This window comes from Trachurus japonicus, chromosome 14 (genome assembly GCF_045865225.1).
Source record: "Trachurus japonicus isolate A0001 chromosome 14, Traja_1.0".
Classification (NCBI taxonomy): domain Eukaryota; kingdom Metazoa; phylum Chordata; class Actinopteri; order Carangiformes; family Carangidae; genus Trachurus; species Trachurus japonicus.
The window spans coordinates 5,990,667-6,016,136 of NC_140920.1; the positions used below are offsets into that span (position 1 = coordinate 5,990,667).

The 25,470-nt window shown below is 43.2% G+C and overlaps 2 protein-coding genes across 2 annotated transcripts; one reads left to right on the forward strand and one right to left on the reverse strand.

Annotated features, from left to right (window-relative positions):
• Positions 1–12,040: 12,040 nt before the first annotated feature.
• On the forward strand, positions 12,041–15,295 carry LOC146974115 (uncharacterized). Its single transcript, XM_085798922.1, has 5 exons — positions 12,041–12,097; positions 12,398–12,727; positions 13,212–13,478; positions 13,684–13,827; positions 15,204–15,295. Exons 1-5 carry the CDS (start codon positions 12,043–12,045, stop codon positions 15,293–15,295), a joined length of 888 nt encoding a protein of 295 aa, XP_085655048.1. The 5' UTR covers positions 12,041–12,042.
• A 6,683-nt stretch (positions 15,296–21,978) lies between these two features.
• Positions 21,979–25,169, reverse strand: LOC146974116 (interferon regulatory factor 1-like). The gene is made up of 9 exons (XM_085798923.1): positions 25,094–25,169; positions 24,490–24,582; positions 23,887–23,986; positions 23,584–23,788; positions 23,222–23,385; positions 22,971–23,075; positions 22,842–22,864; positions 22,486–22,591; positions 21,979–22,149 (listed from the first exon to the last, which is right to left on the reverse strand). Exons 2-9 carry the CDS (start codon positions 24,574–24,576, stop codon positions 22,052–22,054), a joined length of 888 nt encoding a protein of 295 aa, XP_085655049.1. The 5' UTR covers positions 24,577–24,582; positions 25,094–25,169; the 3' UTR covers positions 21,979–22,051.
• Positions 25,170–25,470: the final 301 nt, after the last annotated feature.

The window sequence follows — 25,470 nt, forward strand, 5'->3', positions numbered from 1 at the left end:
AAGTCATGGCCGGAACAAAAAAAACTTGTTTCATGTCCACTGCATTAACTCTCCTACCAGATACATGAATCGACCACAGCATAACCACATCTCTCACTCCTCCTCTCTACTGTACTTGTCTGTCAGAGTACAGAAAAACAGTGTTTTTTAACAGAACATGATATGAAGTTCAAGGTGTCACTTCCTTTAAGTTTCTTCTGACAAGCTAATGCACACTATGGTGAACTATGTACAGCACACTGAAAATAGCCACCATGATGGTACATGTAGGATGATGATACAGTATATCTCATTTGATAGTTCAGTCAGATATTTTTGAAAGGGGAAGAGAACTTTAACCATAAATCCTATGGTTATGACAGTAAACTAGCACTAGAAGTTATCATGTCAGTGTCAGGTCCATAAAGAGACAATACAGGTATAAAGGTTTTGAAAATGAAACCGTAATGGAAATAGATAAACTGTGACCCAATGTCACTGTTCTGTTAAACTGACTTCTGTGACAGTAAAAGAAAATTGGGTGAAATTTCAGGTATAATTTCCTTGTATGCAGAGACTGACAGCTTGTATAATGTGACTCTGATATCACCTATTCACGTAACACTCTCTTGACAATTACAGACTTGTGTTCAATTTCATTTTCTTCCCTTATTTTTCAAACCTAAGACAAGTGACTAGGACAAGTCAGCACATTTCTTTGTCTTTCACTCTGTGTCTCTTAATTTTGCAAAATACAAAATAAAGCTTGGGTCCACCATGAATCCATGCATGTTAAAGCAGAAGTAAGTGATATATTTGTGTTAATATAAGTCTTAAATAGTTGTATCTTCCGACAGCAATCACTTACATAGAGTGTTTGGACCGAAACACGGGTCTGTCAGTCACTCTGCTCTGAGCCGAGGAGAAAACATTTATCGTATCCTACAGTTTTTATCCAATGAGGAGAGAGAACGGCATGCAGGGCTGTGTGTGCAGCCAAGGGACGCCGTGAATGTGGTGACGTAGGGACGAGGACTGTTATGGTGCGTTCAAGGCAACTCGTATTTTTCCGACCTGTGAAGTCGTAACAGTTCGATCTGGTACGTATGGCGCATTTCCACTAGCACGGCTCGGCTCGGTACGGCTCGGCTCGGCGCGCTATTTGCGTGTTTCCACTAGCACGTAGTACCTGCAACAAGGTACACTTTTGGTATCACCTCAGCCCTGGTTCCAAGCGAGCCGAAGCGTTACTAAAACGTGACGTCAGCCGACTGCCTTCCACTGATTGGCCGATGAGTGTCGTCACTGGAAGCGACGACCGACAACAGAAATGTTCCTGCTGAAGCCTGAAGCCTGTTATTACCAGAGAATTTCTAATATTTAGACTGGCTCTGTTATTACGTGACTTTATTAAGTTTTAATATTTTTTCATGCGAGAAAGTAACTGTTTAGATCCCCATGTGCGGTTAGTTTATCCAAACGACGGCTGTTTAGAAGTTTGCCCCGATGTTTTTCGGAGAAGTGAAGCTCCAGGTTCGAGCAGCGACCGCGACACCACAGAGGCAGCAGCCCCGGCTCCTGACGTGCTCCGCCGGCCAGCCTACCACCGTCACCCCGAGGAGAACAGACCGCTAATTAACTTCCCCGATGGCTTTTTAGAGGTTTACCACCGGCTGGTTAAACTCTTAAATGTTGGTCTCATTGATGGAATCTAACAATTGTGGCTGTAGCAGCAGTTTGTTTGTGGTTAGAAAGAAGAGCAGCACTGCCTTGGGGTCAGCCTACGCACAGAAAACAACACATTTACATCAATAAATAAATGTTTTACAATGAACCAGGCCGATCTCAGAGCTGGCAAGACTCTCCGGTAAGGCATATTGAACGGTTAAATGCCGTTAACGGGACGAGAGCAGTCAAAACGGCGGTTTAAAGCTAGCTACAGCGAGGGTAGGTTCACTTCCTGTTTACAAAGTAAAAGCACCAATTCTATCGTAATGGCTTTCCTTATGATAAAAGGCAACGGGTATTTTATTTTGTGAAAATAACCGGAAGTGCGTTGCTCACTACGGCTAGCTTTAGTAACGCCGACTTCGTTGAAACAAAATTGTAAACAGCTGGTATTTTGTCAGTTTTTCAACACGTTAGGGATCTAAACGACTACTTTCTCGCCTGAAAATGTTTCAAATGTTGCTAAAGTTATATATTTACAGAGTTTAGAGCGTTGCTCGGCGCCGTGTAAATGACGTCACGGCGGCACTAGTGATACTCAGTTGTAATGGAAACACAACCAAACCGAGCCGTGCCGTGCCGTGCCGTGCCGAGCCGTATCGAGCCGAGCCGTGCTAGTGGAAATGCGCCAATAGACTGTAAAAAAAGATGTACTGGTACGAGTGTAACCGGTTCGTGGAGTACTCTGCGTTGTTGTGCAAATAATCACAGTCCTCCTAGACGTTATTTCTTTTATTCCTGACCAGTTGAAAGAAATAAAAACAAAACACAATCAGCTCCGTCTCCCCAACCCCTCTCAACAAACTGACCAGACGAGAAGTGACCAGTTAAAAAAAGTAAACATACCTGACCAGTTGAAAGAAATAAAAACAAAACACAATCAGCTCCGTCTCCCCAACCCCTATAAAGGAAACATGACAAATGTATATATAAATTGGAAAAACATAAAAAAAAGAGACAAAATAAAAACACCAACAGACACAGAAAAGAAAGAAAACTCACCTCTCAACAAACTGACCAGACGAGAAGTGACCAAAACAAAACCAACGGTTACATTTATATATGGGGGTGGGGCCGCCCAGGGAGGAATGCAGGGGCAGGGGGCCCCAAAAGAAAATAATACAAAATACAAATAAATAAAATAAAACGTCAGGTAATAAATAAAACAAAATAATAAAAAATGAATGAATAAAAAAACAGATAAAAATATATTAAACAAATCAACTACAATTTTATATAATTATATTTAATATTAACCCTGTTACACTCACCCCCCTAGAATTATATAAAATTCTTAGTAGCATATCAAAAATAACACATACAAAAACAGGCCTAAATATATATATATCTAAACATACACTCAGCAACATAAGCTTCCCATGGAAAGGATAGGAGAATAAGAGGTTCGCTCGGCGCCTAGCAAAAGCTCAAATTACTCCACAGACAAAATGAAGTGCCTTATACACCACACAAACAGGCCAAAAATGTGTTTCCAAGACCATAAAAAAAAATAAAAGGTTATCAAATTGGTGGTAATCACATCAATATAAAGAGAGACCAAGAATAAAGAGTACAATATATATGACTTTTGTACAAATTAACCTCACATATGTTAATGAACCTCACATATCACACATTAATAACAGCATTAGAATTTTGCTCAAATCCTAACAAGGTCTCAAGCTGTGTCATGGACTCAATGAGACGACACACAGGTCTGATTACTCTGCCAAACCGTGAGGTGAGTCCATCTTCTACATTACGTCTCAGAAAAGAACCTGAACTGGCAGGAGGTGGACATGGCAGGGGAGCAGAAAAAACTTGAGGTTGGTCTAGGACACCAGCAGGTGGGGGGTCTATGACACCAGTGGGAGCGGCTGGGGCCAGGGAGGCCAGAGGGGGAGGGGCCAACAGACTGTCCTGGGCAGGGGGGTCGTCAATAGAGGACTGCTCGTGCACCCATGAAGCGGTGCGGCCGTTTTCCCATTCACTTACATTTAAGAGGGAACCAGCCAGGGACGGTTCAGCTGCTGCAGCTGCAGTGTCCAACGCAGCCGTTTCAGTATCATGCCAACCAGATTGGGAAGGGACATCAGCTACACTACGGGCAGGTGTGGACAGTGGAACAGCGACATCATCATGAGTGTCATGAGTGTCATTCAAAGGCAAAAAGTTGACCTGGAGCAGTAAATTTCGATGGACAACGCGCTCACATCCGTCCTGATCTCTGATACGGTAAATATGCAAAGCAGGTTTTGCAGCAACCACAGTACAGACGGACGGCTTCCACTTATCAGAAAGCTTGCGCTTCCCAGTGACACCTTTGTTCGCCAGCAGCACCCGATCCCCGACAGACAGAGACTGACCTTTGACCCGTTTGTTGTACTGATCACACTGATGTTTCTGCTCAGCTGTGCAGTTTTCCTGAGCAAAAGCCATGGCACAGTGCAGATCTTCTAAAAGAGACTTCACATACACATCATAGTCACACACAGTCACGTCACGGAACACATTCTTAAACATGAGGTCGACTGGCAGCCTGGGGACCCTTCCAAACATCAAATAGAAAGGTGCAAACCCTGTGGTCTCATGAACAGTGCAGTTGTAAACAAACGTCATGGACTGAATCATCTGCGGCCATTTCTGTTTGGACCGAGGAGGAAGAGATCTCAGCATGTTGCCTAAGGTGCGGTTAAACCGTTCAGTGCAACCGTTTCCCATTGGATGATATGGTGATGTATGTGACTTTTCAACCCCTGACAGCTTCAAGAGTTCAGCAATCAGCTCACTTTCAAAATTCGCTCCCTGGTCAGAATGCAAGCGCTGAGGAAAGCCATAGACACAGAAAAAGTTGTCCCACAGTTTCTTTGCCACTCTCTTGGCAGTCTGATCCTGACAGGGGAACGCATGTGCAAGCTTCGTAAAATGATCAGTGATCACCAGAACATCAACAGACTTGTTATCACTACCCTCAGCTGACCAAAAGTCCACACATACAAGTTCCAAAGGAGCAGTGGTCTTAATGCTCTCCAGCGGGGCTCTAGCAGACGGCTCAGGGGTTTTGCTGAGAACACACCTGTGACAACACCTCACATAATCGCGCACGTATCTCTCCATATCATACCAGAAAAAGCGTTGGCGAGCCAACGAAAGTGTGCGGGGCTGACCCTGGTGACCAGCATGGTCATGAACACCACACAGGGCGTCAGCTTTCAACGAATCGGGCACAACAAACTGAAACCGCTTATGCTTGGACAACGGGTTCTTTGTGACCCTGTAAAGGATGCCATTCAAGAGTGTCAGTTTTTCCCATTGTTTGAGGAGTCTGATGGTGAGTTGACTTTCATTGCAGCGTTCACGTCTGGAGGGCCTACGCTTCCGCTCAACGTAGTAAATAACCCTGGAAATGACTGAATCTCGCTGCTGATGAGACTGAAGGTCACTGAGAGATAAAGAAGGAAGCACATCCTGACCTGAAGGTGTTAAAGTGGTCAGATGATCGGCAAGGGAGGCTGCTCGCTGTCTAGGGGCAGAGTCCCAGTCATCCAAAGAGGAGAGGATAGAAGAGACGTCGTCCTCAGACAGAGAACCATTAAAGGCAGCTGAAGGAGAAGAATTATCCAAGGACAGAGGTTGACAGGTAAGACGGAAGGTGTCCTGCACACAGCCGCAGTCGACATCCTCAGCCTGACCAAGTAGCCCAGAGTAAGGTTCACACAACAGCCTCTCCTTTAAAGGCCTCACAAAAGGATCCCTGCTGAGTGCATCCGCTACTACATTCAAGCGACCAGGAATGTGCTTGATTTCAAAGGAATATGGAGCCAGCTTAGAGACCCAACGCTGCTCACAGGCATCAAGCTTCGGTTTGGTCAGTATATATGTGAGTGGATTGTTGTCTGACCACACAGTGAACTTATGACCCTTGAGCCAATGACTGAACTTTTCGCACACAGCCCATTTCAGAGCTAAGAATTCCAGCCTGTGAGCTGGATAATTAGCTTGACTGCGAGTGAGGGATTTGCTAGCAAAAGCAACGGGTCTCGCTCTCTCCTCGCCAGCCGGCACTTGTGAAAGTACAGCCCCTAGACCATCAAGAGACGCATCGGTGGAAAGGACGAAAGGTCTATCAAAGTCTGGGTGTGACAGTACCACACTGTTGAGGAGCGAGTTTTTCAGACCTTCGAAAGCGGCCTCACAAGCAGGAGTCCAGTCTTCTGAGGTCAGTTCACGGAAAGTTCCAGCTCTACGTCGGCCGAAGGAGCCTTTAGTTTTTCTCTTCTGACCAGCAGTAAGAGCGTAAAGTGGCTTAGCGATGGAAGAGCAGCCAGGAATGAAGTGTTGGTAATAAAGCACCATGCCAAGAAAAGACTTGACTTTCCGCTGAGATGGAGTGCAACCATCGTCCTTCATGAGATCTTCTTTCCGAAAAGCAGAGATCACTTTCACTTTCTCTTGGTCAACCGAAACACCACTGTTGTCAACCACATGACCAAGAAACCTCACGGACTTCCTGAGAAAATGACACTTCTTCTGTGCTAGCTTCAGGTTGTTAGCCCTGAGACGTGAAAAGACGGTGTCAAGACGTTTCAGGGCCTCTTCCTCAGAAGGAGCAAAAACAAGCAGGTCATCCAAATAACAAAGGAGGCTGGAAAAGTTCAGATCACCGAAGACACTGATCATCATCCGCATAAAGGTTGCCGGACTGTTACATAGGCCCTGGGGAAGCCGGTTATACTCATAAAGGCCCATGGGTGTTGTAAAGGCTGTGAACCGTCTGTCAGACTCATGGAGGGGGATGTTGTAAAACCCCGATGTAAGATCCATGGTGCTGAAAAAGGCGTTCCCCCCAAGAGCAGCAAGACAATCAGCCTGGTGGGGCAGCGGGTGTGCGTCTTTGACAGTCTTGGCATTGAGCCAACGGAAATCAGTACAGATCCTCAAATCCCCAGACTTCTTCCAGACCAGGACCAGTGGTGAGGCATATTCACTAACAGACTTACTGATGATGCCTTTCATCTCCATCTCAGACAGCGCCTCTCTCAGTTTGTGATAATGTGCTGGAGGAAGACGGCGATAAGGCAGCCGGAAAGGGCGATCATCAGTAAGATGGATACGATGGACAAAATCCTTTGCCTCCCCACAATCCAGCTTGTCCTTGGAGAACACATCCTGGTAAGTAAGCACAAGATCAGCCAGCCTTTCTTTCCATTCATTTGACACATCACAGCCCTCAAGATCAATGTCAGCCAAGCCGCAGGCTTTAAGTTGCTGAGAGGGAGGAGAAGCAGTGTCTGAAGCGGAAGCACAGTCATGAACCTGACCAGACTGAGGCCTACTCACACCCTGGGAGATAGGAAGATCCTCCACTGCAACACATGGAAAAACATCTGCCACCTTTGCATTCCTGCGCAGTGTGACAGGGCTCATAGTAGGATTAAGAATTTTCATAGGGACCCAACGGTCGCCCCACATAGGTGCTACAACCCGACCAACAATGATGTCCTTTGGAGCAGAACGAGAAGACGTGGGCTCCACTATGACAGCGCTCCCCGGTGAAACAGGAGCATTACCAGGCAATTTACCCCACACCAAATACTCCTGCTGGGGAGCAAGAGTGACAGCCTGCCGCAGCTTAACAGTGCCAACTTTCTCAGGTAGTTCAGGACCTGACCAGCGGGTAATACAGCTGAGTAACTGCAAGAACTGTTCACATTCAGGGTCGGAGTTCCTGGAACGAATGAGCTCCCAGTATTTCTCATCTGATCTCAGCCCCTGTACTAATGGTCTGATGATATTACTTCCAATGATGAGGTCGTCTCTCTGACCTGGAACAAGAAAAATAGGCACAATGAATTTTGAACTGAAAATCTCAACAGCCAACTCATAAATGCAACTGGGTTGTGTTGTGAGACCACCACAACCAACAAGGACCACTTTCTCAGGAACAGACAGAGGACTCAAGAGAACACCCGCAGCTTTAAGCTTGGACTCCCCCTCCGCACTGAGCGTGCACGACATACTCCCAGAATCAAGCATACCTTTCAAAGTGGTCTGACCCCCAACGGAAACCGGAACATAGAACAAATCACTAGCCACTTCAACTCTGTGAGAACCAACAACAATCACTGTATTGTCACTGGGAAGATTACTACAGCAATTCACGTAAACTGACTGCACATCCCTATCAACAGCGAGGGTTTCCTCAGCAATGCCCATGCTACCCCTCTCAGCACACAGGCGCCCTAGTTTAAATCAGCCGGGGAAGGAGAAGGAGGCATTGCAGCTGTGGAGCCGGAGAGCTGTGGACACATCTGTCTAATATGGCCAGGGAGAAAGCAATGGTAGCACAATCTGCACTTTCTGCAGTGAGCTTGGGTTGAATGGTCGCTTGAACTGCAAACTCTGCATGAAGACGGTCCTGAGCGCTGCTGATTACGGTGATGATTGAACTGCCTCTGGGCGGGCTGATAGCTGACTGGCTGAAAGTTGGCAACCCTCTGGCTAGTAGCAAGAGAAGCATTACAAAGAGACAGAACTTTGTCAAACATGGCCACGACCTGCTGGACGCCAGACTCTGCAGCTGGCTGAACAGCAGCAGCAGGGGGCGGGTCAGAGGCACTTGCACATAGTGGGTTCAAAGAAGCGGGTTTGTGCGGATTCACCATTTCGCCCGACCCAAGATGACTACAGACCAAGAGTGGAGGAGGCAAAGATGTAGGTGTGAGCCCTGACTGACATGCTGATGACTCACCCTGAGACAACCCGGAGCTGGGAGGGTTAAAAGACTCAGTGACTGGACTCTGATTGTAAGCTGACAAACCCACTGCATGATGAGTCTGGGCTGCTGCCGTCCTCACACGTCTTGTATGGCTGTCCAGACGCTCCTGAACCTCGGCTGCAGTCCATTGCTCTGGAGCCTTCAGTTGAAAAGACATGGCAAGACCTGGATCGGGGCAATGGTTGATAAACATCATGACTACCTCTGTGCTGGGGTCCTCAACAGACTTACCTCTTCTACGAAGGCACTCATCAGCGGCATCAATGGATTTGTTAAGGCGGATCCAGTAATCCATAGCACTCTCACTGACACGAGGAATAGTGCTGTAGAAATCTCTCATGGGCAGGTTAGAATATGACAGTTCGCTGAAGTTACGCTTTAATATGTCAAACACAGCTAAAGGCAGGTCAGATGCACTCAGTCCACTACAACTGCGAAGGGACACTTTAACCACATCTCTGGCTCTACCTGTTAGTCTCGACATTATCAGATCACACATTTCAGCAGGTGTGTCACATTTCACTCTTTTCAGGTAACAGTTCATCATATCCTCCCATTCATGAACAGAGAACAAATCAGTGTGATCACCTCTGAAGTAAGGTGGTGCTTTGACGTCAGACTGCACAAGGACCTTGAGCTGCGACAAACTAGCATCACTGGACAACTGACTCGTGGAAGACTGGACCTGATCTGCATTGGGCTGCTGCATAGTGCTAAGGTTGGCTGAAATAGTGTCTCCTATTTTCTTGGCTAAATCTGTGATTAAGGTACCAAGGGCCTCAACGGGGACGACTTGTGTAGGCTCAGGGGCAGACTGGGTAAGTGGCGTGGAGCTAGCAGTGGGAGCTAATGACGGGTCAAAAATGGACTGATCAGGTGCGTAGTTGAGAGCACCGGGGGACATGGACCTACCTCTGCCAAAACACAGTGAAGCAATCTGCTGGCCCCTCCCCAGTGTGACATCATGCCCATGACCAACGCCACGACCAAAGTTGGTATGAACCCTAAAAGTGCCCTCCCCTGCCATTATAGCCAAGTAGCAAAGAAAATAAAAGAATTTTTTTTTTTCCAAACAAAATAATAACACAGGAAGGACAATACACACACAACTTTTTTTTCACACAAAAAACAAACACAGACAATACACACAAGACACAAGACAATAAAACTTCTTTTTTTGTTTTGTTTTTTTTTACAAAAAAAAGAAAGACAATTTTCCCTTTTTATCCTTTTCTTCGCTCAATAGGAGTAAATAAAAATACAACCCTCACTTAATATCAGCTAACTCAGATGAAAATGTTGAACAGTTTCCCAATGAGAGTTCATACAGTCTGATTAACTTCAAACATCGCGTATAGCGGCTTTAATCCCTGGGGTCAACAAACCTCCGGCTAGAGCCGAGCGTCAACGAAGTCAGCTGGTGAGCGAAGCCTGCGCCAGACACCGCGGAGAAGAGCCGGTTCATCAGCAGCAGCCGCTGCCGAGCATCACTGCCTGCCACCGCCGAGGAACAGAGCCGTGGAGCCGCAGAGCTGAGAGCCAGGACCGCCGCCGCCACACCGAGAGAGGAGAGGAGGAAAGCCCCGAGACCGGACCGCAGCTAGCGAGCGTTGCTCTCCGCCGACACCGTGGAGGATGGTCGCGAGACAGGACCGTTGGCTAACAGCCGTTAGCTCCCCGCTGACACCGTGGAGGATGGTCGCGAGACAGGACCGTTGGCTAACAGCCGTTAGCTCCCCGCTGACACCGTGGAGGATGGTCGCGAGACAGGACCGTTGGCTGTCAGCCGTTAGCTCCCCGCTAACACCGTGGAGGATGGTCGCGAGACAGGACCGTTGGCTGTCAGCCGTTAGCTCCCTGGTAACACCGTGGAGGAGGATCGTGATACAGAACCGTTGGCTGTCAGCCGTTGGCTCCTGTCGATACCATGGAGGGGAGGAGGGGAGAGAGCCCGGAGCAGCACCCGGTGGATCAGACGACACTGACCGGAGATACGACGGGTCACGGCACCAAGTGTAACCGGTTCGTGGAGTACTCTGCGTTGTTGTGCAAATAATCACAGTCCTCCTAGACGTTATTTCTTTTATTCCTGACCAGTTGAAAGAAATAAAAACAAAACACAATCAGCTCCGTCTCCCCAACCCCTCTCAACAAACTGACCAGACGAGAAGTGACCAGTTAAAAAAAGTAAACATACCTGACCAGTTGAAAGAAATAAAAACAAAACACAATCAGCTCCGTCTCCCCAACCCCTATAAAGGAAACATGACAAATGTATATATAAATTGGAAAAACATAAAAAAAAGAGACAAAATAAAAACACCAACAGACACAGAAAAGAAAGAAAACTCACCTCTCAACAAACTGACCAGACGAGAAGTGACCAAAACAAAACCAACGGTTACATTTATATATGGGGGTGGGGCCGCCCAGGGAGGAATGCAGGGGCAGGGGGCCCCAAAAGAAAATAATACAAAATACAAATAAATAAAATAAAACGTCAGGTAATAAATAAAACAAAATAATAAAAAATGAATGAATAAAAAAACAGATAAAAATATATTAAACAAATCAACTACAATTTTATATAATTATATTTAATATTAACCCTGTTACACGAGTTCACGGGTCGGAAGTTACGAGTGGCCGTTATAGTGACTTTCACAGGTAAAACAGGTCGGAAAAACAGGAGTGGGTTCCCTGGAACGCTACAAAGTCGTAAGTTGTGACTTGAAGCTGTAATTTACGGTTTCAAAAGCCTGCCTGGAACGCAGCATTAGCCAAAACGACCGGATCGCTTACTTCTGCTTTAAATCACAAAAATAAACTTTTTTTTTTTTTAATTTACAACAAAACAAATCAAATTAGATGACCTTTTCTTATACACAGATCATGAGCCAATTTAACTGCACTCAAAAAGTCAGATCGGTAAATATTGTACAAGTTATTAAAGTACCACCAGCTCACACAATGCAGAACTCAGAAATATGAAAACACAGCAGAGAATACCCAACTCTGCACCAGTTACTGTCAAAGCTCAGGTGTTTGAGATTGATAAACCATATTCAGTTTAATGGCAGTTTTAATCTGAAAGTTTGTCATTAAAATAGTACAGTATTAAAAGTACAAACTGAACTAACTAAAATCAGTTAAGCATCTCAGTAGTACGTGGTTGAGTACATACAACAGCTTCCTCATTCTCTCCACATAGTGAGATCAAAAGACCAGAAATAACCTGCCCTTCTGTCAGTGGAAAATTCACAAGATAGTCAATGAGCCACAAAGACCAAAGACATCCTGCACTTCAAGAGGTGAGTGATAGTTTGGAGTTACATTAAAGAAATTAGTAAAAATATATATTGATCATTTTAATCCTTGAATTATGCAGCAATTAGATAATCCAGACAAATCTTTCTTTAAGCATCTTTTCACTTTGACCTATTTTAACTAAAGCATAATTCATAGTCCACTAGAAAGTAAATAACTTGTTTATTGTTGTTGAGCAGTGGAAGACATTTACATGTTTTAAACTTAATTTGATTTTCTTACAACAGAAAATGAATTTCATCCAGTTAATCATCACAACTCTGACAATAGCAGCTCTGGCAAAAGGTACTATGGACTTAATGATACAAATAATAATAATAAAAATAATTATTAAAAATAAATGACATCACTACTTTTTTGGCTATTATCAAATTGTGTTTAATGCAATCTGTTGTGGGTTAACTGGTCATTAGGTGGGCAAATAAAATAAATAGTTGTCGGTCAAAAGCACATAAGTAATCATGCATATACTGTGGTTAAGAGAGATTTAACTAACATCCAGGGATTTAGATTTGTGTTTGAGATTAATGTCATGAGCCAGTTACTATAATAATGTTTAGATAAGTATTTTTGCTTTTGTTTCAGGGGCTATGGAGTGCAATATATCTGAAACCAGTGGAGCTCAGCAGTGTCTTGGAGCCGTCGGGGAGCCATTGATTTTTCTCCTACCCATTGGTGAAAATAAAAAGACAAGACTGAGAAAGAATTCTGATGTCATTGTGGATATCAGGGGAGATAATACTTCAGGAGTGTCCATTCACAGCAACTACAGAAATCATTCAGCAATTTTCAGAAATGGAACATTTAAGTTTGAGACAGTGACAAACACAGACTCTGGAGATTACATTTTGGAAACACATGGACTTACTAGTGGTAAATTATTGCATACGATCAACATCCATCTTGAAATACAAGGTAATAAAAAGTAATATCTAAAATTATTTTCTTTGAATCAACAGTTTATGCTCTGTACCAATTGTATTGCATCTGCAATGTATGCATGCATGCATACAAAAATAAAAGGTGTCTGTGCCAAGCAACCTGTTTGTTCAGGTTGAATATCAATATAAAATGTACATGTTACCTTTTAGATTTAGATATCTCATTATTATACAAATATACTGTAGCACATCACAATTATTAATTCTATAACAAATTCCTCAATTATTTTTATATTTTTGCATAACATATTGGATTATAAAATAAAAAATTAAGCATGATTCTCCCATACCTATTCCTGTTTTGTACACCTTTGATTTTCATGTCTATTTGATGAAACGTTTTTTGTTGACTGGACCTTAAAAAGTTTTATTACTCAAATTCAAGTACATGTAGATATCTATAGATGAGTTGACACTGTTGTTACTAGGTGTTTGTGACTATATCATGTGTCTTCCAGCTCCAGTTTCTCAGCCAGTTGTGTCTCAGGTGTGTTTGTCACCAGAACAAATGAGAGTCACCTGCTCCTCTGAGGGAGATGAAGTAGAGTTCACTTTGACTTTGGACGGTAACTTTTTGATAAAAACCAGAACTGGGAGCACAGATGAACACCACATACCCAGTGTTACCATCAGCTTATACGGCCATCTGACAGGAATCTTGACATGTAATGTCCAGAACAACGTCAGCAGAGAGGAAACATTCGTCGACCTCACAAGCTGTAATGGTAATGTATTTTATGCAATTACTAAATACATTTTTATCCATTTACTTCTTACATCAACTGATTGATGTATTCCTTTTCATAAAGGAAAATTGAAAAACAGCATTGTATACATAAATAGAGTCTAAACACATGGGATTTGGAGCAATGTTTTCCCCTTCAGAAAAGTATCAATCTAATATATGTTTCATAATATTTACAGTTCAAGGTTCTACTTCACAACTTGGTCTCGTGGCTCTGAGTGTGACGGCAACGCTTGCCTGTGAGCTTCTCCTTTTGGTTTTGTTTCTTGGCATCAAACACTTCAAAAAGAAGAAAAGAACAGACCCAGAACCCAGGACTGTTGATGAAGGTAAGAGAAAGACTTTCACCAAGTCAGTGTCAGAGTTTCTGGCTGTGAACTAAATGGTCAGAACGTGAAGTTCAACCATTTTTGAAGAGAAGTTAAAATTTCACAAGGTTGTGCTTGTGCTGGTGAAAGATGTTCAGTAGACTGTCTTCACACCGCTTCAGCAGGAGTACTGTATTAGTCAGTGTATAGTGCCCTAAGAACACAATGCACTGCAACTTAAACAGAAGGAAAATCAATAAACGTCTTCATATATCTGGCAACAAATAGGTCTATTGGTTATGTTGTGAGTAGCCTATTTACCGTTTGTGTATTTCCTTGTGTTTTGTCTATTTCCATTAAAAGGACAACGAGGAGTTTGTATTTGGTTATAAAAAAGTCTCACATTAATGTGGATGAATCTACGCTACCCATCGTTTTGTCTCTATCGTTATTTTATTATTTTAATTAATGGTGGAAATGCTTTACGGACGCTGCCCGGCAGGTCATGGGAATAACGCCACCGAATCGCCGTTTATGGTCGGAACTACGACGGTATCTGATCGTCTTCGAACCTCCGACTTTAATTCTTGATGAATGAAAACATTCTTGGCAAGACGTCTGTCTTGCGCCGGTCCAAGAATTTCACTGTGAGCGCGGAGGCTCATGGTATATGTAGTAACACTTCACTTTCCAAAACTCCTCATTGTCCCTTTAAGCTCAGAGTGCCATTTAAATTGACCCTTCGCATAAGCCCCGCCCCCTTGGTTACTGTACTGTTGCTACGCTGGGCAAGCTTTCACTCCCAGCCATGCTCCTGGCAATATTTGGTATCGATTTCAAAGGAAATATCAGCAAATTTCTGGATAAACTGTTCTGAGATAATAGAGAGAAGTCACAAAGATCATTCGCTCGTATCTGAACATCTCTATATTGCTGCTGCCGCCGCCGCCGCCGCTGTAGCAGCAGCAGCAGCAGCAGCAGCAGCAACATCCTTCTCTACAAACAAATGTTTTTCGTCCTAGTCTCAAAATGTGTCCACAAAAGCAAACGTAATGACTCACTGTCGAAAACTTGCCAGGCCTATAGTTACGGTTGCTAACGTAGGATTGGACAGTAGCCGTTTGTGGGAGGGTTTGGCGAAGGGTCAATTGTAGCTGAAAGGAGTAATTTCTTTTTAGTCGGCTTGGGGCTCAGTGGGTCCCACCCATCGCTTGCTTGTACAAAGTAAAACAGAAAAAACAGATCGACACAAAGCATAAGAAAAAAATTAAAAGATAGTGTACCTTAAATGTTGAGTCTTTTTGGATTATTTTTACATGATTTTCACTGTTTTCTGGTTGGACAGTGGAACACAGATGCAAAGATTTCACCAGATTTTTTATTTTTGTTTCTTTCAGATCAAGCAGAGGATGAAATAATCTACTCTGATGTTAGAGTGATGAAGCAAACAAGAGAAACTAGACCCAACAGGCATCAAAATGCAAGTTAATTCGCTCCAAAAACAGACTCTTCCTGAGGCTAAATCCTGATCTTATCTAGGGACAGTTTGTTAGCGCCTCTACTAAATGCCAAATTAGTATTCATTTGTGACTGATGAATGAAAGTGCAACTGCAGAAACCTGATGCTGAATTAACTTCTCTACCTTCCTCGGACAGCATCTCTTTGTTTGAAAAACTCATCTGAACCAGATAAAGTGCAGAATTACTGAAGGAGAAATCCATCATTTCTCATCAAGCCTGTAAAATGTTGTTGTTTATTTTTCACATATAGGCTAACACACAACATTAATGTGTCTACTTGCACTGTACAGGTGGATTTTGCTTCTCATGTGCAAAGTGTTTTTGCAGTGTCATTGTGTGACTTTATTTTTCATTGATCCATTGTCAGGTTTCACATAATTTTAAACATTTACAAATAAATAAATATCCATGTGTCCAACACAATTTTAATTTTGTTTCCTCCAAACTACTCCACCAGTCATACTGTAGTGCTCATTTGCACTGTTGAGAAATGTAAAAACTTAAAACACACACACACAGGTCATGAAGGGATATTCCGGCATAAGTTTAACCCATGGTCTCATAGTGCGTTAGACCAAGTAGAACCCCCTCCTCCAGAGTTCAAGGTTGCCGACCACAGACATTTCTAGTTGCAGCGACTTCAACACAGACAGCTAGATGGGAGAGTGATAGGGTGAGTTCTGTTTTCGTAACTTTTCAATAGAAACTAGGCAAAACTACCAGGTGTTTGATGCCTCGTATCATGTGCTGGGACCCTGTTTGTACTGTTGGTGCAGTCTGGTGCTGTTCTGAGCATCATATGTGTCTGAGTGACTTCTTATTGCGGTTGGCTCTCAGCTACAAAGACAGCAGTATGTTGCTGTGCAGTCTCTGCTGAAGTTGCTACAACTCGAGACGTTTGCGGTCGGCAAACTTGGTCTAACGCATTGTGAGACCCAGTAGAACACTTCCTCCAGAGATCATGTGTGAAACTTACACCAGAATATCCCTTTAATATTGTTCTACTACAACACATTACATTTGAAGAGTTAAACAGCTCGTAGTCTTTGGCAGGGCTGACCTGAGTGACCCTAACCTTCAGAGTCATCTATAAAACTTGTAACCTGAAACACAGTTCTGTCTGTTTTGTTTTGTTGTTTTTGATCTACATCACAGTTTCACTTGGCTGCTACGGTCAAGTAGCACAAAGATGAAAGTGCACTTTCCACTAAGACTGTGTCTGACAGAGACATGAAACAACGCTCCACAGCTGCAACGGCGCTGTGCTCTCCAGCCGGCTCACACAGACGAGCTGTCAGAAGAGCATGCTGCTGTTTCTCTCCCGCGAGCAGCACTGGGAAGATTAAGATTATATGTCTTTACCGTATTCTTTAGCCTGGGGCCTCATGTATCAATGTTGCGTACGCACAAAAAAGTGGCGTACGTCATTTTCCACGCCAACGTTCAGATGTATCAAAAGTGAAATGACCGTGGAAAAGTGCGGTGGCCCACGCCAACTCCATAGCTGGCGTACGCACGTTTCTACAGCTGTTGTTCCTTTGGCGACACTTAGAGGTGAAGCTGTGAAACTGTTAATAATGTGAAAACAATTAGTCCTCAGAGTAATGTGCACATCAGAGACACATTTATGAACAACCCATCCACGTGTTGCAATTAGATAGGTGGATATAAAAGCACGCGCAAAGTGGTACCGTCAGCTTTAGTTTTAAGATATTGCAGATGCTACAGTGCGAAGTGAATGTACAGATGCATCACATATTAACAAACATTGAGGCGAGATGGCTGGTTCAGCGCACGATTCATTCATTCAGCATAGTTGGGAACAGATTACAGGCTGGCACTGCAAAGTAAATGTATTTGTTTAATTGTCCTATAACCCCCGATGCACACTGAGCATGTCCGCCCAGATATCACACTGTCAGTGACTTTCTTTTTTTGCTGGTTAAACTACACACACTAAAGTACTTAATGTCAATAAACACATGCGTAAAGTTGGACATGTGTCTTTATCAGCCTCCCTGGCGCACTTCTGCATTTATTTACTACGCGATCTGTGTATAAAAAAAGGCAAATGACAATCATAAATCCATTTCACATAATTTAATTATCGAGTAAATTGTCTGCTTTCATTTGGGATGACAGCGGTCCTCCGCCTCACGTTCACCTTTATATAACACACACACTCTCCCACCCCCTTTGTGATGGTGCAGGAGGACGGCAAAAAAAAAAAAAAAAAAAAAGATGTTTACACGGCTCAACTTTATCGAGGAGCGCCTTCAACTCAAATTTGGTTAAATTGCTCTTCCTCACAGTTTTTCATGGTGTTATCTGACCGTAAAGAGAAGGGAATCTTTGGTGCAGGCCTTATTTACATTGATTTGCATATTTAAATGGAGGGGTGTACAGGGAGGAGTTCGGCACTTCTACATGTGCGCTCAATTCCACGTTGATTGGGATGTACAAAGGAAAAGTGCTTGGATCCATGCGTACGCACACTTTGATACATCAGATTTTCTTTGTGCGTACGACAGTTTCTGGATTCTGGCGTACGCCATGTTTCAGTATGAAATCCACGCAAGTATTGATACATGAGGCCCCTGGTGTTTTGGCTGCACTTTGTATAAAAAGAGTTAAAAATTGCAAGATCCCCCCGTCGATCTAGCTTCGTAAACCAGCCTCTCGCGGAAATGCATTTCATTTCATTTCGACGGAGAGTCTGGCCTCATTCCCCCTGTAAGCGTTTGGGGTGGGCGGGAGCTGGGCAGGAGTAGTAGCATTGACAGACAACCCCATTCAGCCAATCAGCAAGTTGGTGTAGTGACTGGGCTTTGCACCAGTCGGCCCCTGATTGGCCAACGTGCTGTGTCAATCACAGCGGCGACGCTGATTGGCTCGGCCTTCTGAGGGTTTCAGGCCCAAACGCTTACAGCGGGGATGAGGCCAGTATGTATGTATGTGGGATGGGCATTTCAACAAAAGCACTATTTAATAATCACCGGGAACTATTCGACTATCATATGAATAATTTGGTGGCCCTCAACATGATCTCATCCAAACCAAGTTCAAGGCATTAACTCATTGAGTGCCAACCACGTAATTTTACGTTTTTCGTTCCCATGCGTTGAGTGCTAAACGTAATTTTACGCTTTTTCTTTTTTTTTTTTAAAGACCGGGTAAACCAAATTCAGTATTTTTCTTCTTATCATATTAATTAGGCCTTAAATGTGTCCCTCAAAACATTTAAAAAATATTTTTGCCATTCATCATTTCCTTGAGGAGCTAGGCCTCAGAGACTGTTCTGTGTGCAGGTTTTGAATGGGCGGGCTTAAGTCGAGGGCCGCTTTACGTAAAGCTTTACATAAACCCGCCCCCTGCTCTGCTCTATGTATAAATACATTCAGCCAACTGATTTCTGTGGTTTTCCGTCCCACTTGCTCTTGAGTCTAGCTGAAACACGTGTAACAGCCAGCTAACAAAACGTAGTTCATGTTCACACACAAGGGAGACCACTACTGTCTTGTTCCTTCAGGGTTTCCCGCAGCGCTTTCCTGTTAAGGCAGCCGCCTTAACAACAAAGAGCTGCCGCCTAAAGCCCCCCCCCCGTCGGACGAACGCCTTTATTCATCTCCGCATCCTCTCACACACACACCACAGAGAAGCGCGCATGCATAACAGCAGCGCGCGTGGTGACGGACGACCGATCGATCCGCTCTATTTTTACACATTTTACCCAAGGTTTTTTGCTTGCTGTCTATTTATCACATATCACAAACCAGTGAACTTAAATCAAATAGAGAAAAGCAATGGTAGCCTACGTAAAAATATTGCTTAAGGTTTTAAAGGAAAAAAGGTCTTCTGTATTTTTTATATAGTTTGTAATCTGATCTGGAGCATGTACACCGTTCTTAGCTTAAGATCGGTGCAGAGAATATTTCTGAACACAAGATGGAGCCAAAAGTCCTCACATGTAACTAAACAGTGATAATGCAATTACATCAACTCCACTCATGGAGGAGTCCAGACTACAGTAGTAACAGCCCAAGTGGAAATGGACAGTGTGCAGGATTTTCAATGCTTAAAAGTCAAGATTTACCTGTTTTTATTGTCAAAGCAATCAAATCAGTAAATTATTAAATTCCAAAGGTGCAATCACGTGGGTCACTTCACAAAGGGACTGAACCCAAATGAAACAACTGGAGCACTCGATAAAATGCAGAAAATTTAATGCAGGTACACGACACCCCACGTTTCGACGCGGTGTGTGTCGAAGGTGCTCCAGGTCCCAGAGGTACCTCTGATGAAGACGCACACCGCGTCGAAACGTTAGGTGACTGCATTAAATTTTCTGCATTTTATCGAGGGCTCCAGTTGTTTCATTTGGGTTCAGTCCCTTTGTGAAGTGATTGCACCTTTCAATTACCTGTCCTGTCTGAGAGCACCGATTCACACACACAGAGACACGGGTGCATGGACAGGTCGCGCTTGCCCGCTAATAAACGGTAAATGCGCTATATTGCTCTAAAGGTCGGTGGTCAGATTCTTCTGGAGGAAGACCAGCTGGTCCACATTGTGCCGTGTTACGGTCAGGTTACGGTGCGTTCACACCGGGCGCGAGTAACAGTGCTAAAGCCAGCATAAATTAACAATGCTAATTTCTGTTAGCCTGTCTATGGCGTTTTACATTATACGTTAGCATTAAGCTAGCGGGCTTTATGCTTAGTTGTGACACGGGCTGTGTGTTTTGAACGTTGTTTCAAACTATGTGGGTATGATTAAACATCTTTGATGCTTAAATATTGCTGCTTAATATATTGCTTTACTCCTCTTTTTATTTTATGTATGCCATTTTTACTGTAAGGCAGGCTATAATCTTCAATTTGGAGTGACAAATAAAACCTTGAAGCAAGAAGATTTTGCCTTTTGTTTGACATTGTACATACAGTAATTCAATAACAGTTGTAAATAAGGTTTATCTTTTAATATTTTACAGTTCAAAAGTAAGCTCACTCTGTCTGTCCCATAGAAGAACATGACAGCGGCAGCCTGTCAGTCAGCAACAGGAGGATCTCCTTTGTATTAGAATTTGAAAAATATAAATAATCGTTTTTTTTCACCACCCCTAATATCGGATCAATATCGGTATCGGGTCGATATTGAAGGCTGCAATATCGGTATCGTATCGGAAGTGAAAAAGTGGTATCAGGACATCCCTAGTACAAACTGAAGGCTATGGGCTTTGATAGCTCAAGCCTCAAATGGATAAAGTGTTATCTCACAGATAGGGAGCAATGTGTAGACGTAAATGGAACTTTGTCCAATGCTAGTAAGGTTCACTGTGGAGTGCCCCAGGGGAGCGTGTTAGGACCCCTGTTATTTCTTCTGTATATTAACGATTTGTGTGTTGCTAGCTCCTGTCATCTTTTTTTATATGCTGATGATGCTGCCTTGCTTGTTTCACACCAAGAAAAAGCAACAGTGGAGAAAACTCTCAGCATGGAACTTGATAACATATGTGTCTGGTTAGCTGACAACAAATTATCTTTACACGTAGGCAAAACGGAGGCTATTCTGTTCGGCTCGAAATTCAAAATGAGAAACGAGCCCACTTTTCATGTTACAGCTCAAGGAACAGTAATAACGGCTAAAAGTAACGTAAATTACCTGGGCTGTAAACTTGACAGTGCTATGTCTGGGGAGAACATGGCACTACAAGTACTAGAAAAAGTACATACTAAAACAAAATTTCTTGCTAGAAAATCAAGGTACCTAGACGTAGCTACACTTAAGATCCTTGCTACAGCTCTAGTACAAAGCCAGTTTGACTATGCTTGCACAAGTTGGTTTAGTAGTATTTCAAAAAACCTAAGACATAGACTACAAACTGCCCAAAATAAACTTATTAGAGTGGCCCTAAAACTTCACCCCCGTACCCACCTGACGATGCAGCACTTCAGAGCCATGGGATGGCTGAAGGTAGAGGATCGAGTGTCCATGCTCAAAAGCAGAGCAGTACACGATGTCCTATTTAATAACTCAGCCTCTTATTTTAAAGATTACTTCAGGCGGGTTAACAATAGTCATGATTACAGGACCAGGGCAAGTCTTTATAATGTCAACACAGCGACTTTCAGAACAGCAGTAGGGAAAAGCACTTTTGCCTACAGTGGGGCTTTAGCGTGGAACAGTCTCCCTGCTTCAATTAAATTAATCAGCTCGAAACACAGGTTTAAAGTAGCAGTGAAGAGGTGGTGGATGGACTGCTTAAAGCAGTAGAGTATTTACTCCATCATCCTGCAACGTGCTTCCGAGTAACTTACGTGTGCACTTTTTTTTTTTTTCACTTTTTTTATTTTATTTAACTGTACTGTAAATGACTGTTTAGTAGTAATTATTTTAATGTTAATGTTTTATCACCTAGTTCGGATTGTCTTAGAGGACCACAGTGGAAATAAGTCCTGGACTTTTCTGTGTTATCCTCGTCAGTTATTTTTTTTTGTATTTCTTTTCTACTGACAAATAAATCAAATCAAACAAATCAAATCAAGTGTCGTAAAGAAAGAAAGAAAATGTCTCTGACATATGTAAAGATAAAGAGGCCGGAGACTGTAAATATACTCTCAATAAATGGCCATTTGTTTTACAGCCTACTTTGATCACATTACAAAATAACTAAAAATTCTATCCGAAAACGTCACAAAGCGATGTCCTGTCCCGTCCCGACACCTTATGAGGCGAATGGATGCATGAAGCTGTCCCACGGTTTGTAGGCGGGTGAAGCTGCGCTCAGATTGATGTAGCTCGGCAAGTCGTCTAAGTCGCTCACTGTAAAACAAACAAACAGAGGAAACTCGAGGTCAGGATGTTGGAAGAAGAAAAACAAGTGTGTAAAACATGTGGTGCAACCTGAAGGACTGAGCTATGATCAAAAAGCATGTTTAGCATCTTTCTAATCACCTGTCAGTTCATTTCCTTCATGCATAGGAGCATTTAATATCAACTGAAATCAAGTGTTTTCTTTTCCTTATTTCTCACTCATTCAAACAGCAGATGGACGCACAAAAAAAACAGTTACTTTATGTCACAGTGTTAAGGGATAATTATCAGTCAGATTATTTTAGAGGAAGTCGTCCATCTGCTGCACCAATTAGCAACATTTACCTGAGGAATCACTCAAGCTCATACTAGGACTGGTGCCCGGGCCATTGCTCAAGTATGATCCGTTGTTAATTGTGGCGATTGCTTCTTTCTCCAGCTGCTCACAGATCTGAAAGAGCAAGACTGGACTGAGTACAGCTACTAACGGTTTTATGCAACTTCACTTTTCCCCACACCCATAAAATATATACAATATATGTATATTAAAAAAAAAATATATATATATATATATATATATATATATATTTTTTTTTTTTTTTTTTTTTTTTAAACAATCAAGCTTTTGTATCACTACTACAAAGACAAACAAACATGGCTCTGAACAATGAATGTTGTGAAGAGAAGAAGTCGATGCTTACCTCCATGATGTAGCTTTCCTCGTCTGTAAAGTCACAGTGAAGAGGGAGGGAAGAAGGGAGGAGACGTTAGTCTATCACTGTCATTTCACTTTGACACATCTACTGTATGAGCATCTGTAGTTGTCTTACCGTTGCTGTGTTCAGGTGAGACTTCAAATCGTGGGTAATAGTTGTTTTCACCACCGATCTCCACTGAGTTAGCCCAGTCAGGCACTTCAGATGCGACTGTGTAACCTGAAAGGTCGGTAAAAACAAAACAACAACCTTTGAGTTCACTTTGCTCCAGCCCTCTTCATGTTTTTTTTCTTGATTTTTTTTTTTTTTTTACAGCTCAGTGTGTTTTAATGCATTCATCATATGCAGTTCATTTTCTTGCTCACCATTCAGCTGTGTGGACTCGGCCTCCTCTGATGACGAAGACATGGGGGAATTGAAGTCGCTGTAGTCTGACTCCTCCTCCATCTTGTACTTCCTCTGCACAAGAGAAGAGTTGGTGAGATTTAAGGGGAAAAAAGGTTTCATGGTAACACAAGCAAGTATCCACCTTTAATATCACAGTATAGGACGATATAAAAAGTATTTACCTCTTCTTCCTTTGGTGTCTTTGGCCTGGATCTCTTCACTGTGCAGAAGAAGAAAGAGAGAGAAAAAAAACTTTGTCAGTTGACATGAAACTGACTTCACGTGTGAAATAGAAAGAGAGAACGCTGCAGACCGCAGAGCTAACTCATAAAAAAAGAACCTAACAACACCGCCCTGCTCACTTCCTGTCGTTTGTCCTTTTGATTTCTGGGTGGCAGGCAGCATCTTGAAGACGCGCACAGCACCGTGTCCTTTGTTGACGCTCTTGTGCTTCACCTCCTCGATGTCAGGCAGGGAGTTCAGGGCGCAGCGGAAGTTGGCTTTCCACGTCTTGGGGTCACTGGTCTGGCCCTCCACGTATTTGCCTGCACAAACACGTCTGATCAGTTTCATTCATCCCAAGACGAAGATTTGTTTTTGTGTAGTTTTGTTTTTGCAGGTGTCTTCTCTTCGCTCTGCTCACCTGTGTGTTTGGCCCACTGCTTGAACAGACATGCGTCCTTGTCCATCTCCCAGCCGTGCCGAGCTGGGTGCTTCCAGGGGGTGGAGAACATCGTCTTCTCCTGTTGAAGATAGCACATCAGTGGTAGTAAACACACAGAAAAAAACTTTTTTGAAACCACAAAATGCCATGTGAGGTGGAGTGTCTGTCAGAAAGATCTCACACTCTTCACCTTTTTTTTTTTTTTTTAACTTTCAAAGGCTGCCAAGTTTCCTCCAACTTTATCTGACCATTAAACTCACTAATGCAGCATTACTATGTCAAAACTAATCACAACCAGTGTTGCAAACATGCTACTTCAACAGGAACATGCGGTGTTTGAGCTGCACTAAATATATACAGTATATAATATATACTGTATAAAAAAAATATAAAAAAATTATAAAAAGACAGGAAAAACTTGTGCAGCTTTGCAGGGATAACTTTCCTCTTTACTTGCTTCGTTGGCTTCCCAGATAAATAAACACATTAGAAAATTTCCATTCTAACTACAGTATTTGTCCCATTACACCGACCGAGCCACACATTTTTAGTAAAACATCACTGTTGAATTCAGGCTCTCACCTCGTCCACCCAGGTCAGACCAGTTATTTGGTTGGAGTCGATCATCATCTCCAGCCATGGCCTCATCCTCATCCTGGACACTGCCATGTTTGACTGTATACAGCAACAGAGAAAGAAGAAAAACAACTTGACAAATGAGGAAGAGGCTGCGTGTGTGTGTGATATGTAGCAGTCAGTGAGAATAGCGGACTCCCACATCCGCCTTCGCACTTAGATTTACTGCTGCGTGCAGGAGTTTGGCTGTGTTGTCCAAAAGTTTATCATCTCCATGCACCATGTAGCAGCTCCGTGACATCCAGGCAGGAGGAGGAGGAGGAGGCAGCGTGCCCCGAAAAAGTTGCTCGGTGCTCGGCCAGGAGCGCAGCCTCCTCCTCCTCCTCCTCCTCCTGCATCGCTACCTCAATCAGCTCCACCACAGCTACAACGTATCACACAAACTTTACCAAAACCTTACTAAGTGACAACTTTAACTTGCATAAAAAAAATAAAAATAAAATAAAAAGGCTACATCTCGCGATAAATTAAAAAATATTTTAACTCGAGGCATCCTCCCCCCCATGCAGGTTTAAGTGATACATTCAAAATCCTCTGTTAGATCACTTACAGGTTTTTGTGTGGTTGAGTAGTCCGTAAGAAGAAAAGGTTCAGAAAATAAGCCGTTTGGAGTTCAGTCTTCAGGTGAATGAGAGAAGGAGCTTCTCTGCAGCTTACCCGTCTCAGACAGAACTGATGTGGCTCTTGGTGGTACTGGGTTTATATAGCTACCCAGCCGAGCTGCGGCGGGTTTTCCCCCCCGGCCAGAGAGGGGCGGGGTGGTGCACGCTGTAAGAAATGTCCACAACCAAAACCAACTGAGATTGTAATCTTAGGGTTTCAGAGATGGAGTTCATACATACTATTTCTTTACAGGTTTCTACCACCACTTGCTCTGTTCTGTGTTGAATGAAATTTTGCATTTTGTGAAAAATAGATGGAGAAACT

Coding starts and splice junctions, on each gene's coding strand:
- LOC146974115 (XM_085798922.1), top strand. CDS start 12,043: ATGAATTTCATCCAGTTAATCATCACAACTCTGACAATAGCAGCTCTG. Junction 12,098..12,397: donor AATAGCAGCTCTGGCAAAAG/GTACTATGGACT, acceptor CTTTTGTTTCAG/GGGCTATGGAGTGCAATATA. Junction 13,828..15,203: donor ACCCAGGACTGTTGATGAAG/GTAAGAGAAAGA, acceptor TGTTTCTTTCAG/ATCAAGCAGAGGATGAAATA.
- LOC146974116 (XM_085798923.1), bottom strand. CDS start 24,576: ATGGCAGTGTCCAGGATGAGGATGAGGCCATGGCTGGAGATGATGATC. Junction 23,076..23,221: donor CGAGTCCACACAGCTGAATG/GTGAGCAAGAAA, acceptor CCGACCTTTCAG/GTTACACAGTCGCATCTGAA. Junction 22,150..22,485: donor GAGCTTGAGTGATTCCTCAG/GTAAATGTTGCT, acceptor TTTGTTTTACAG/TGAGCGACTTAGACGACTTG.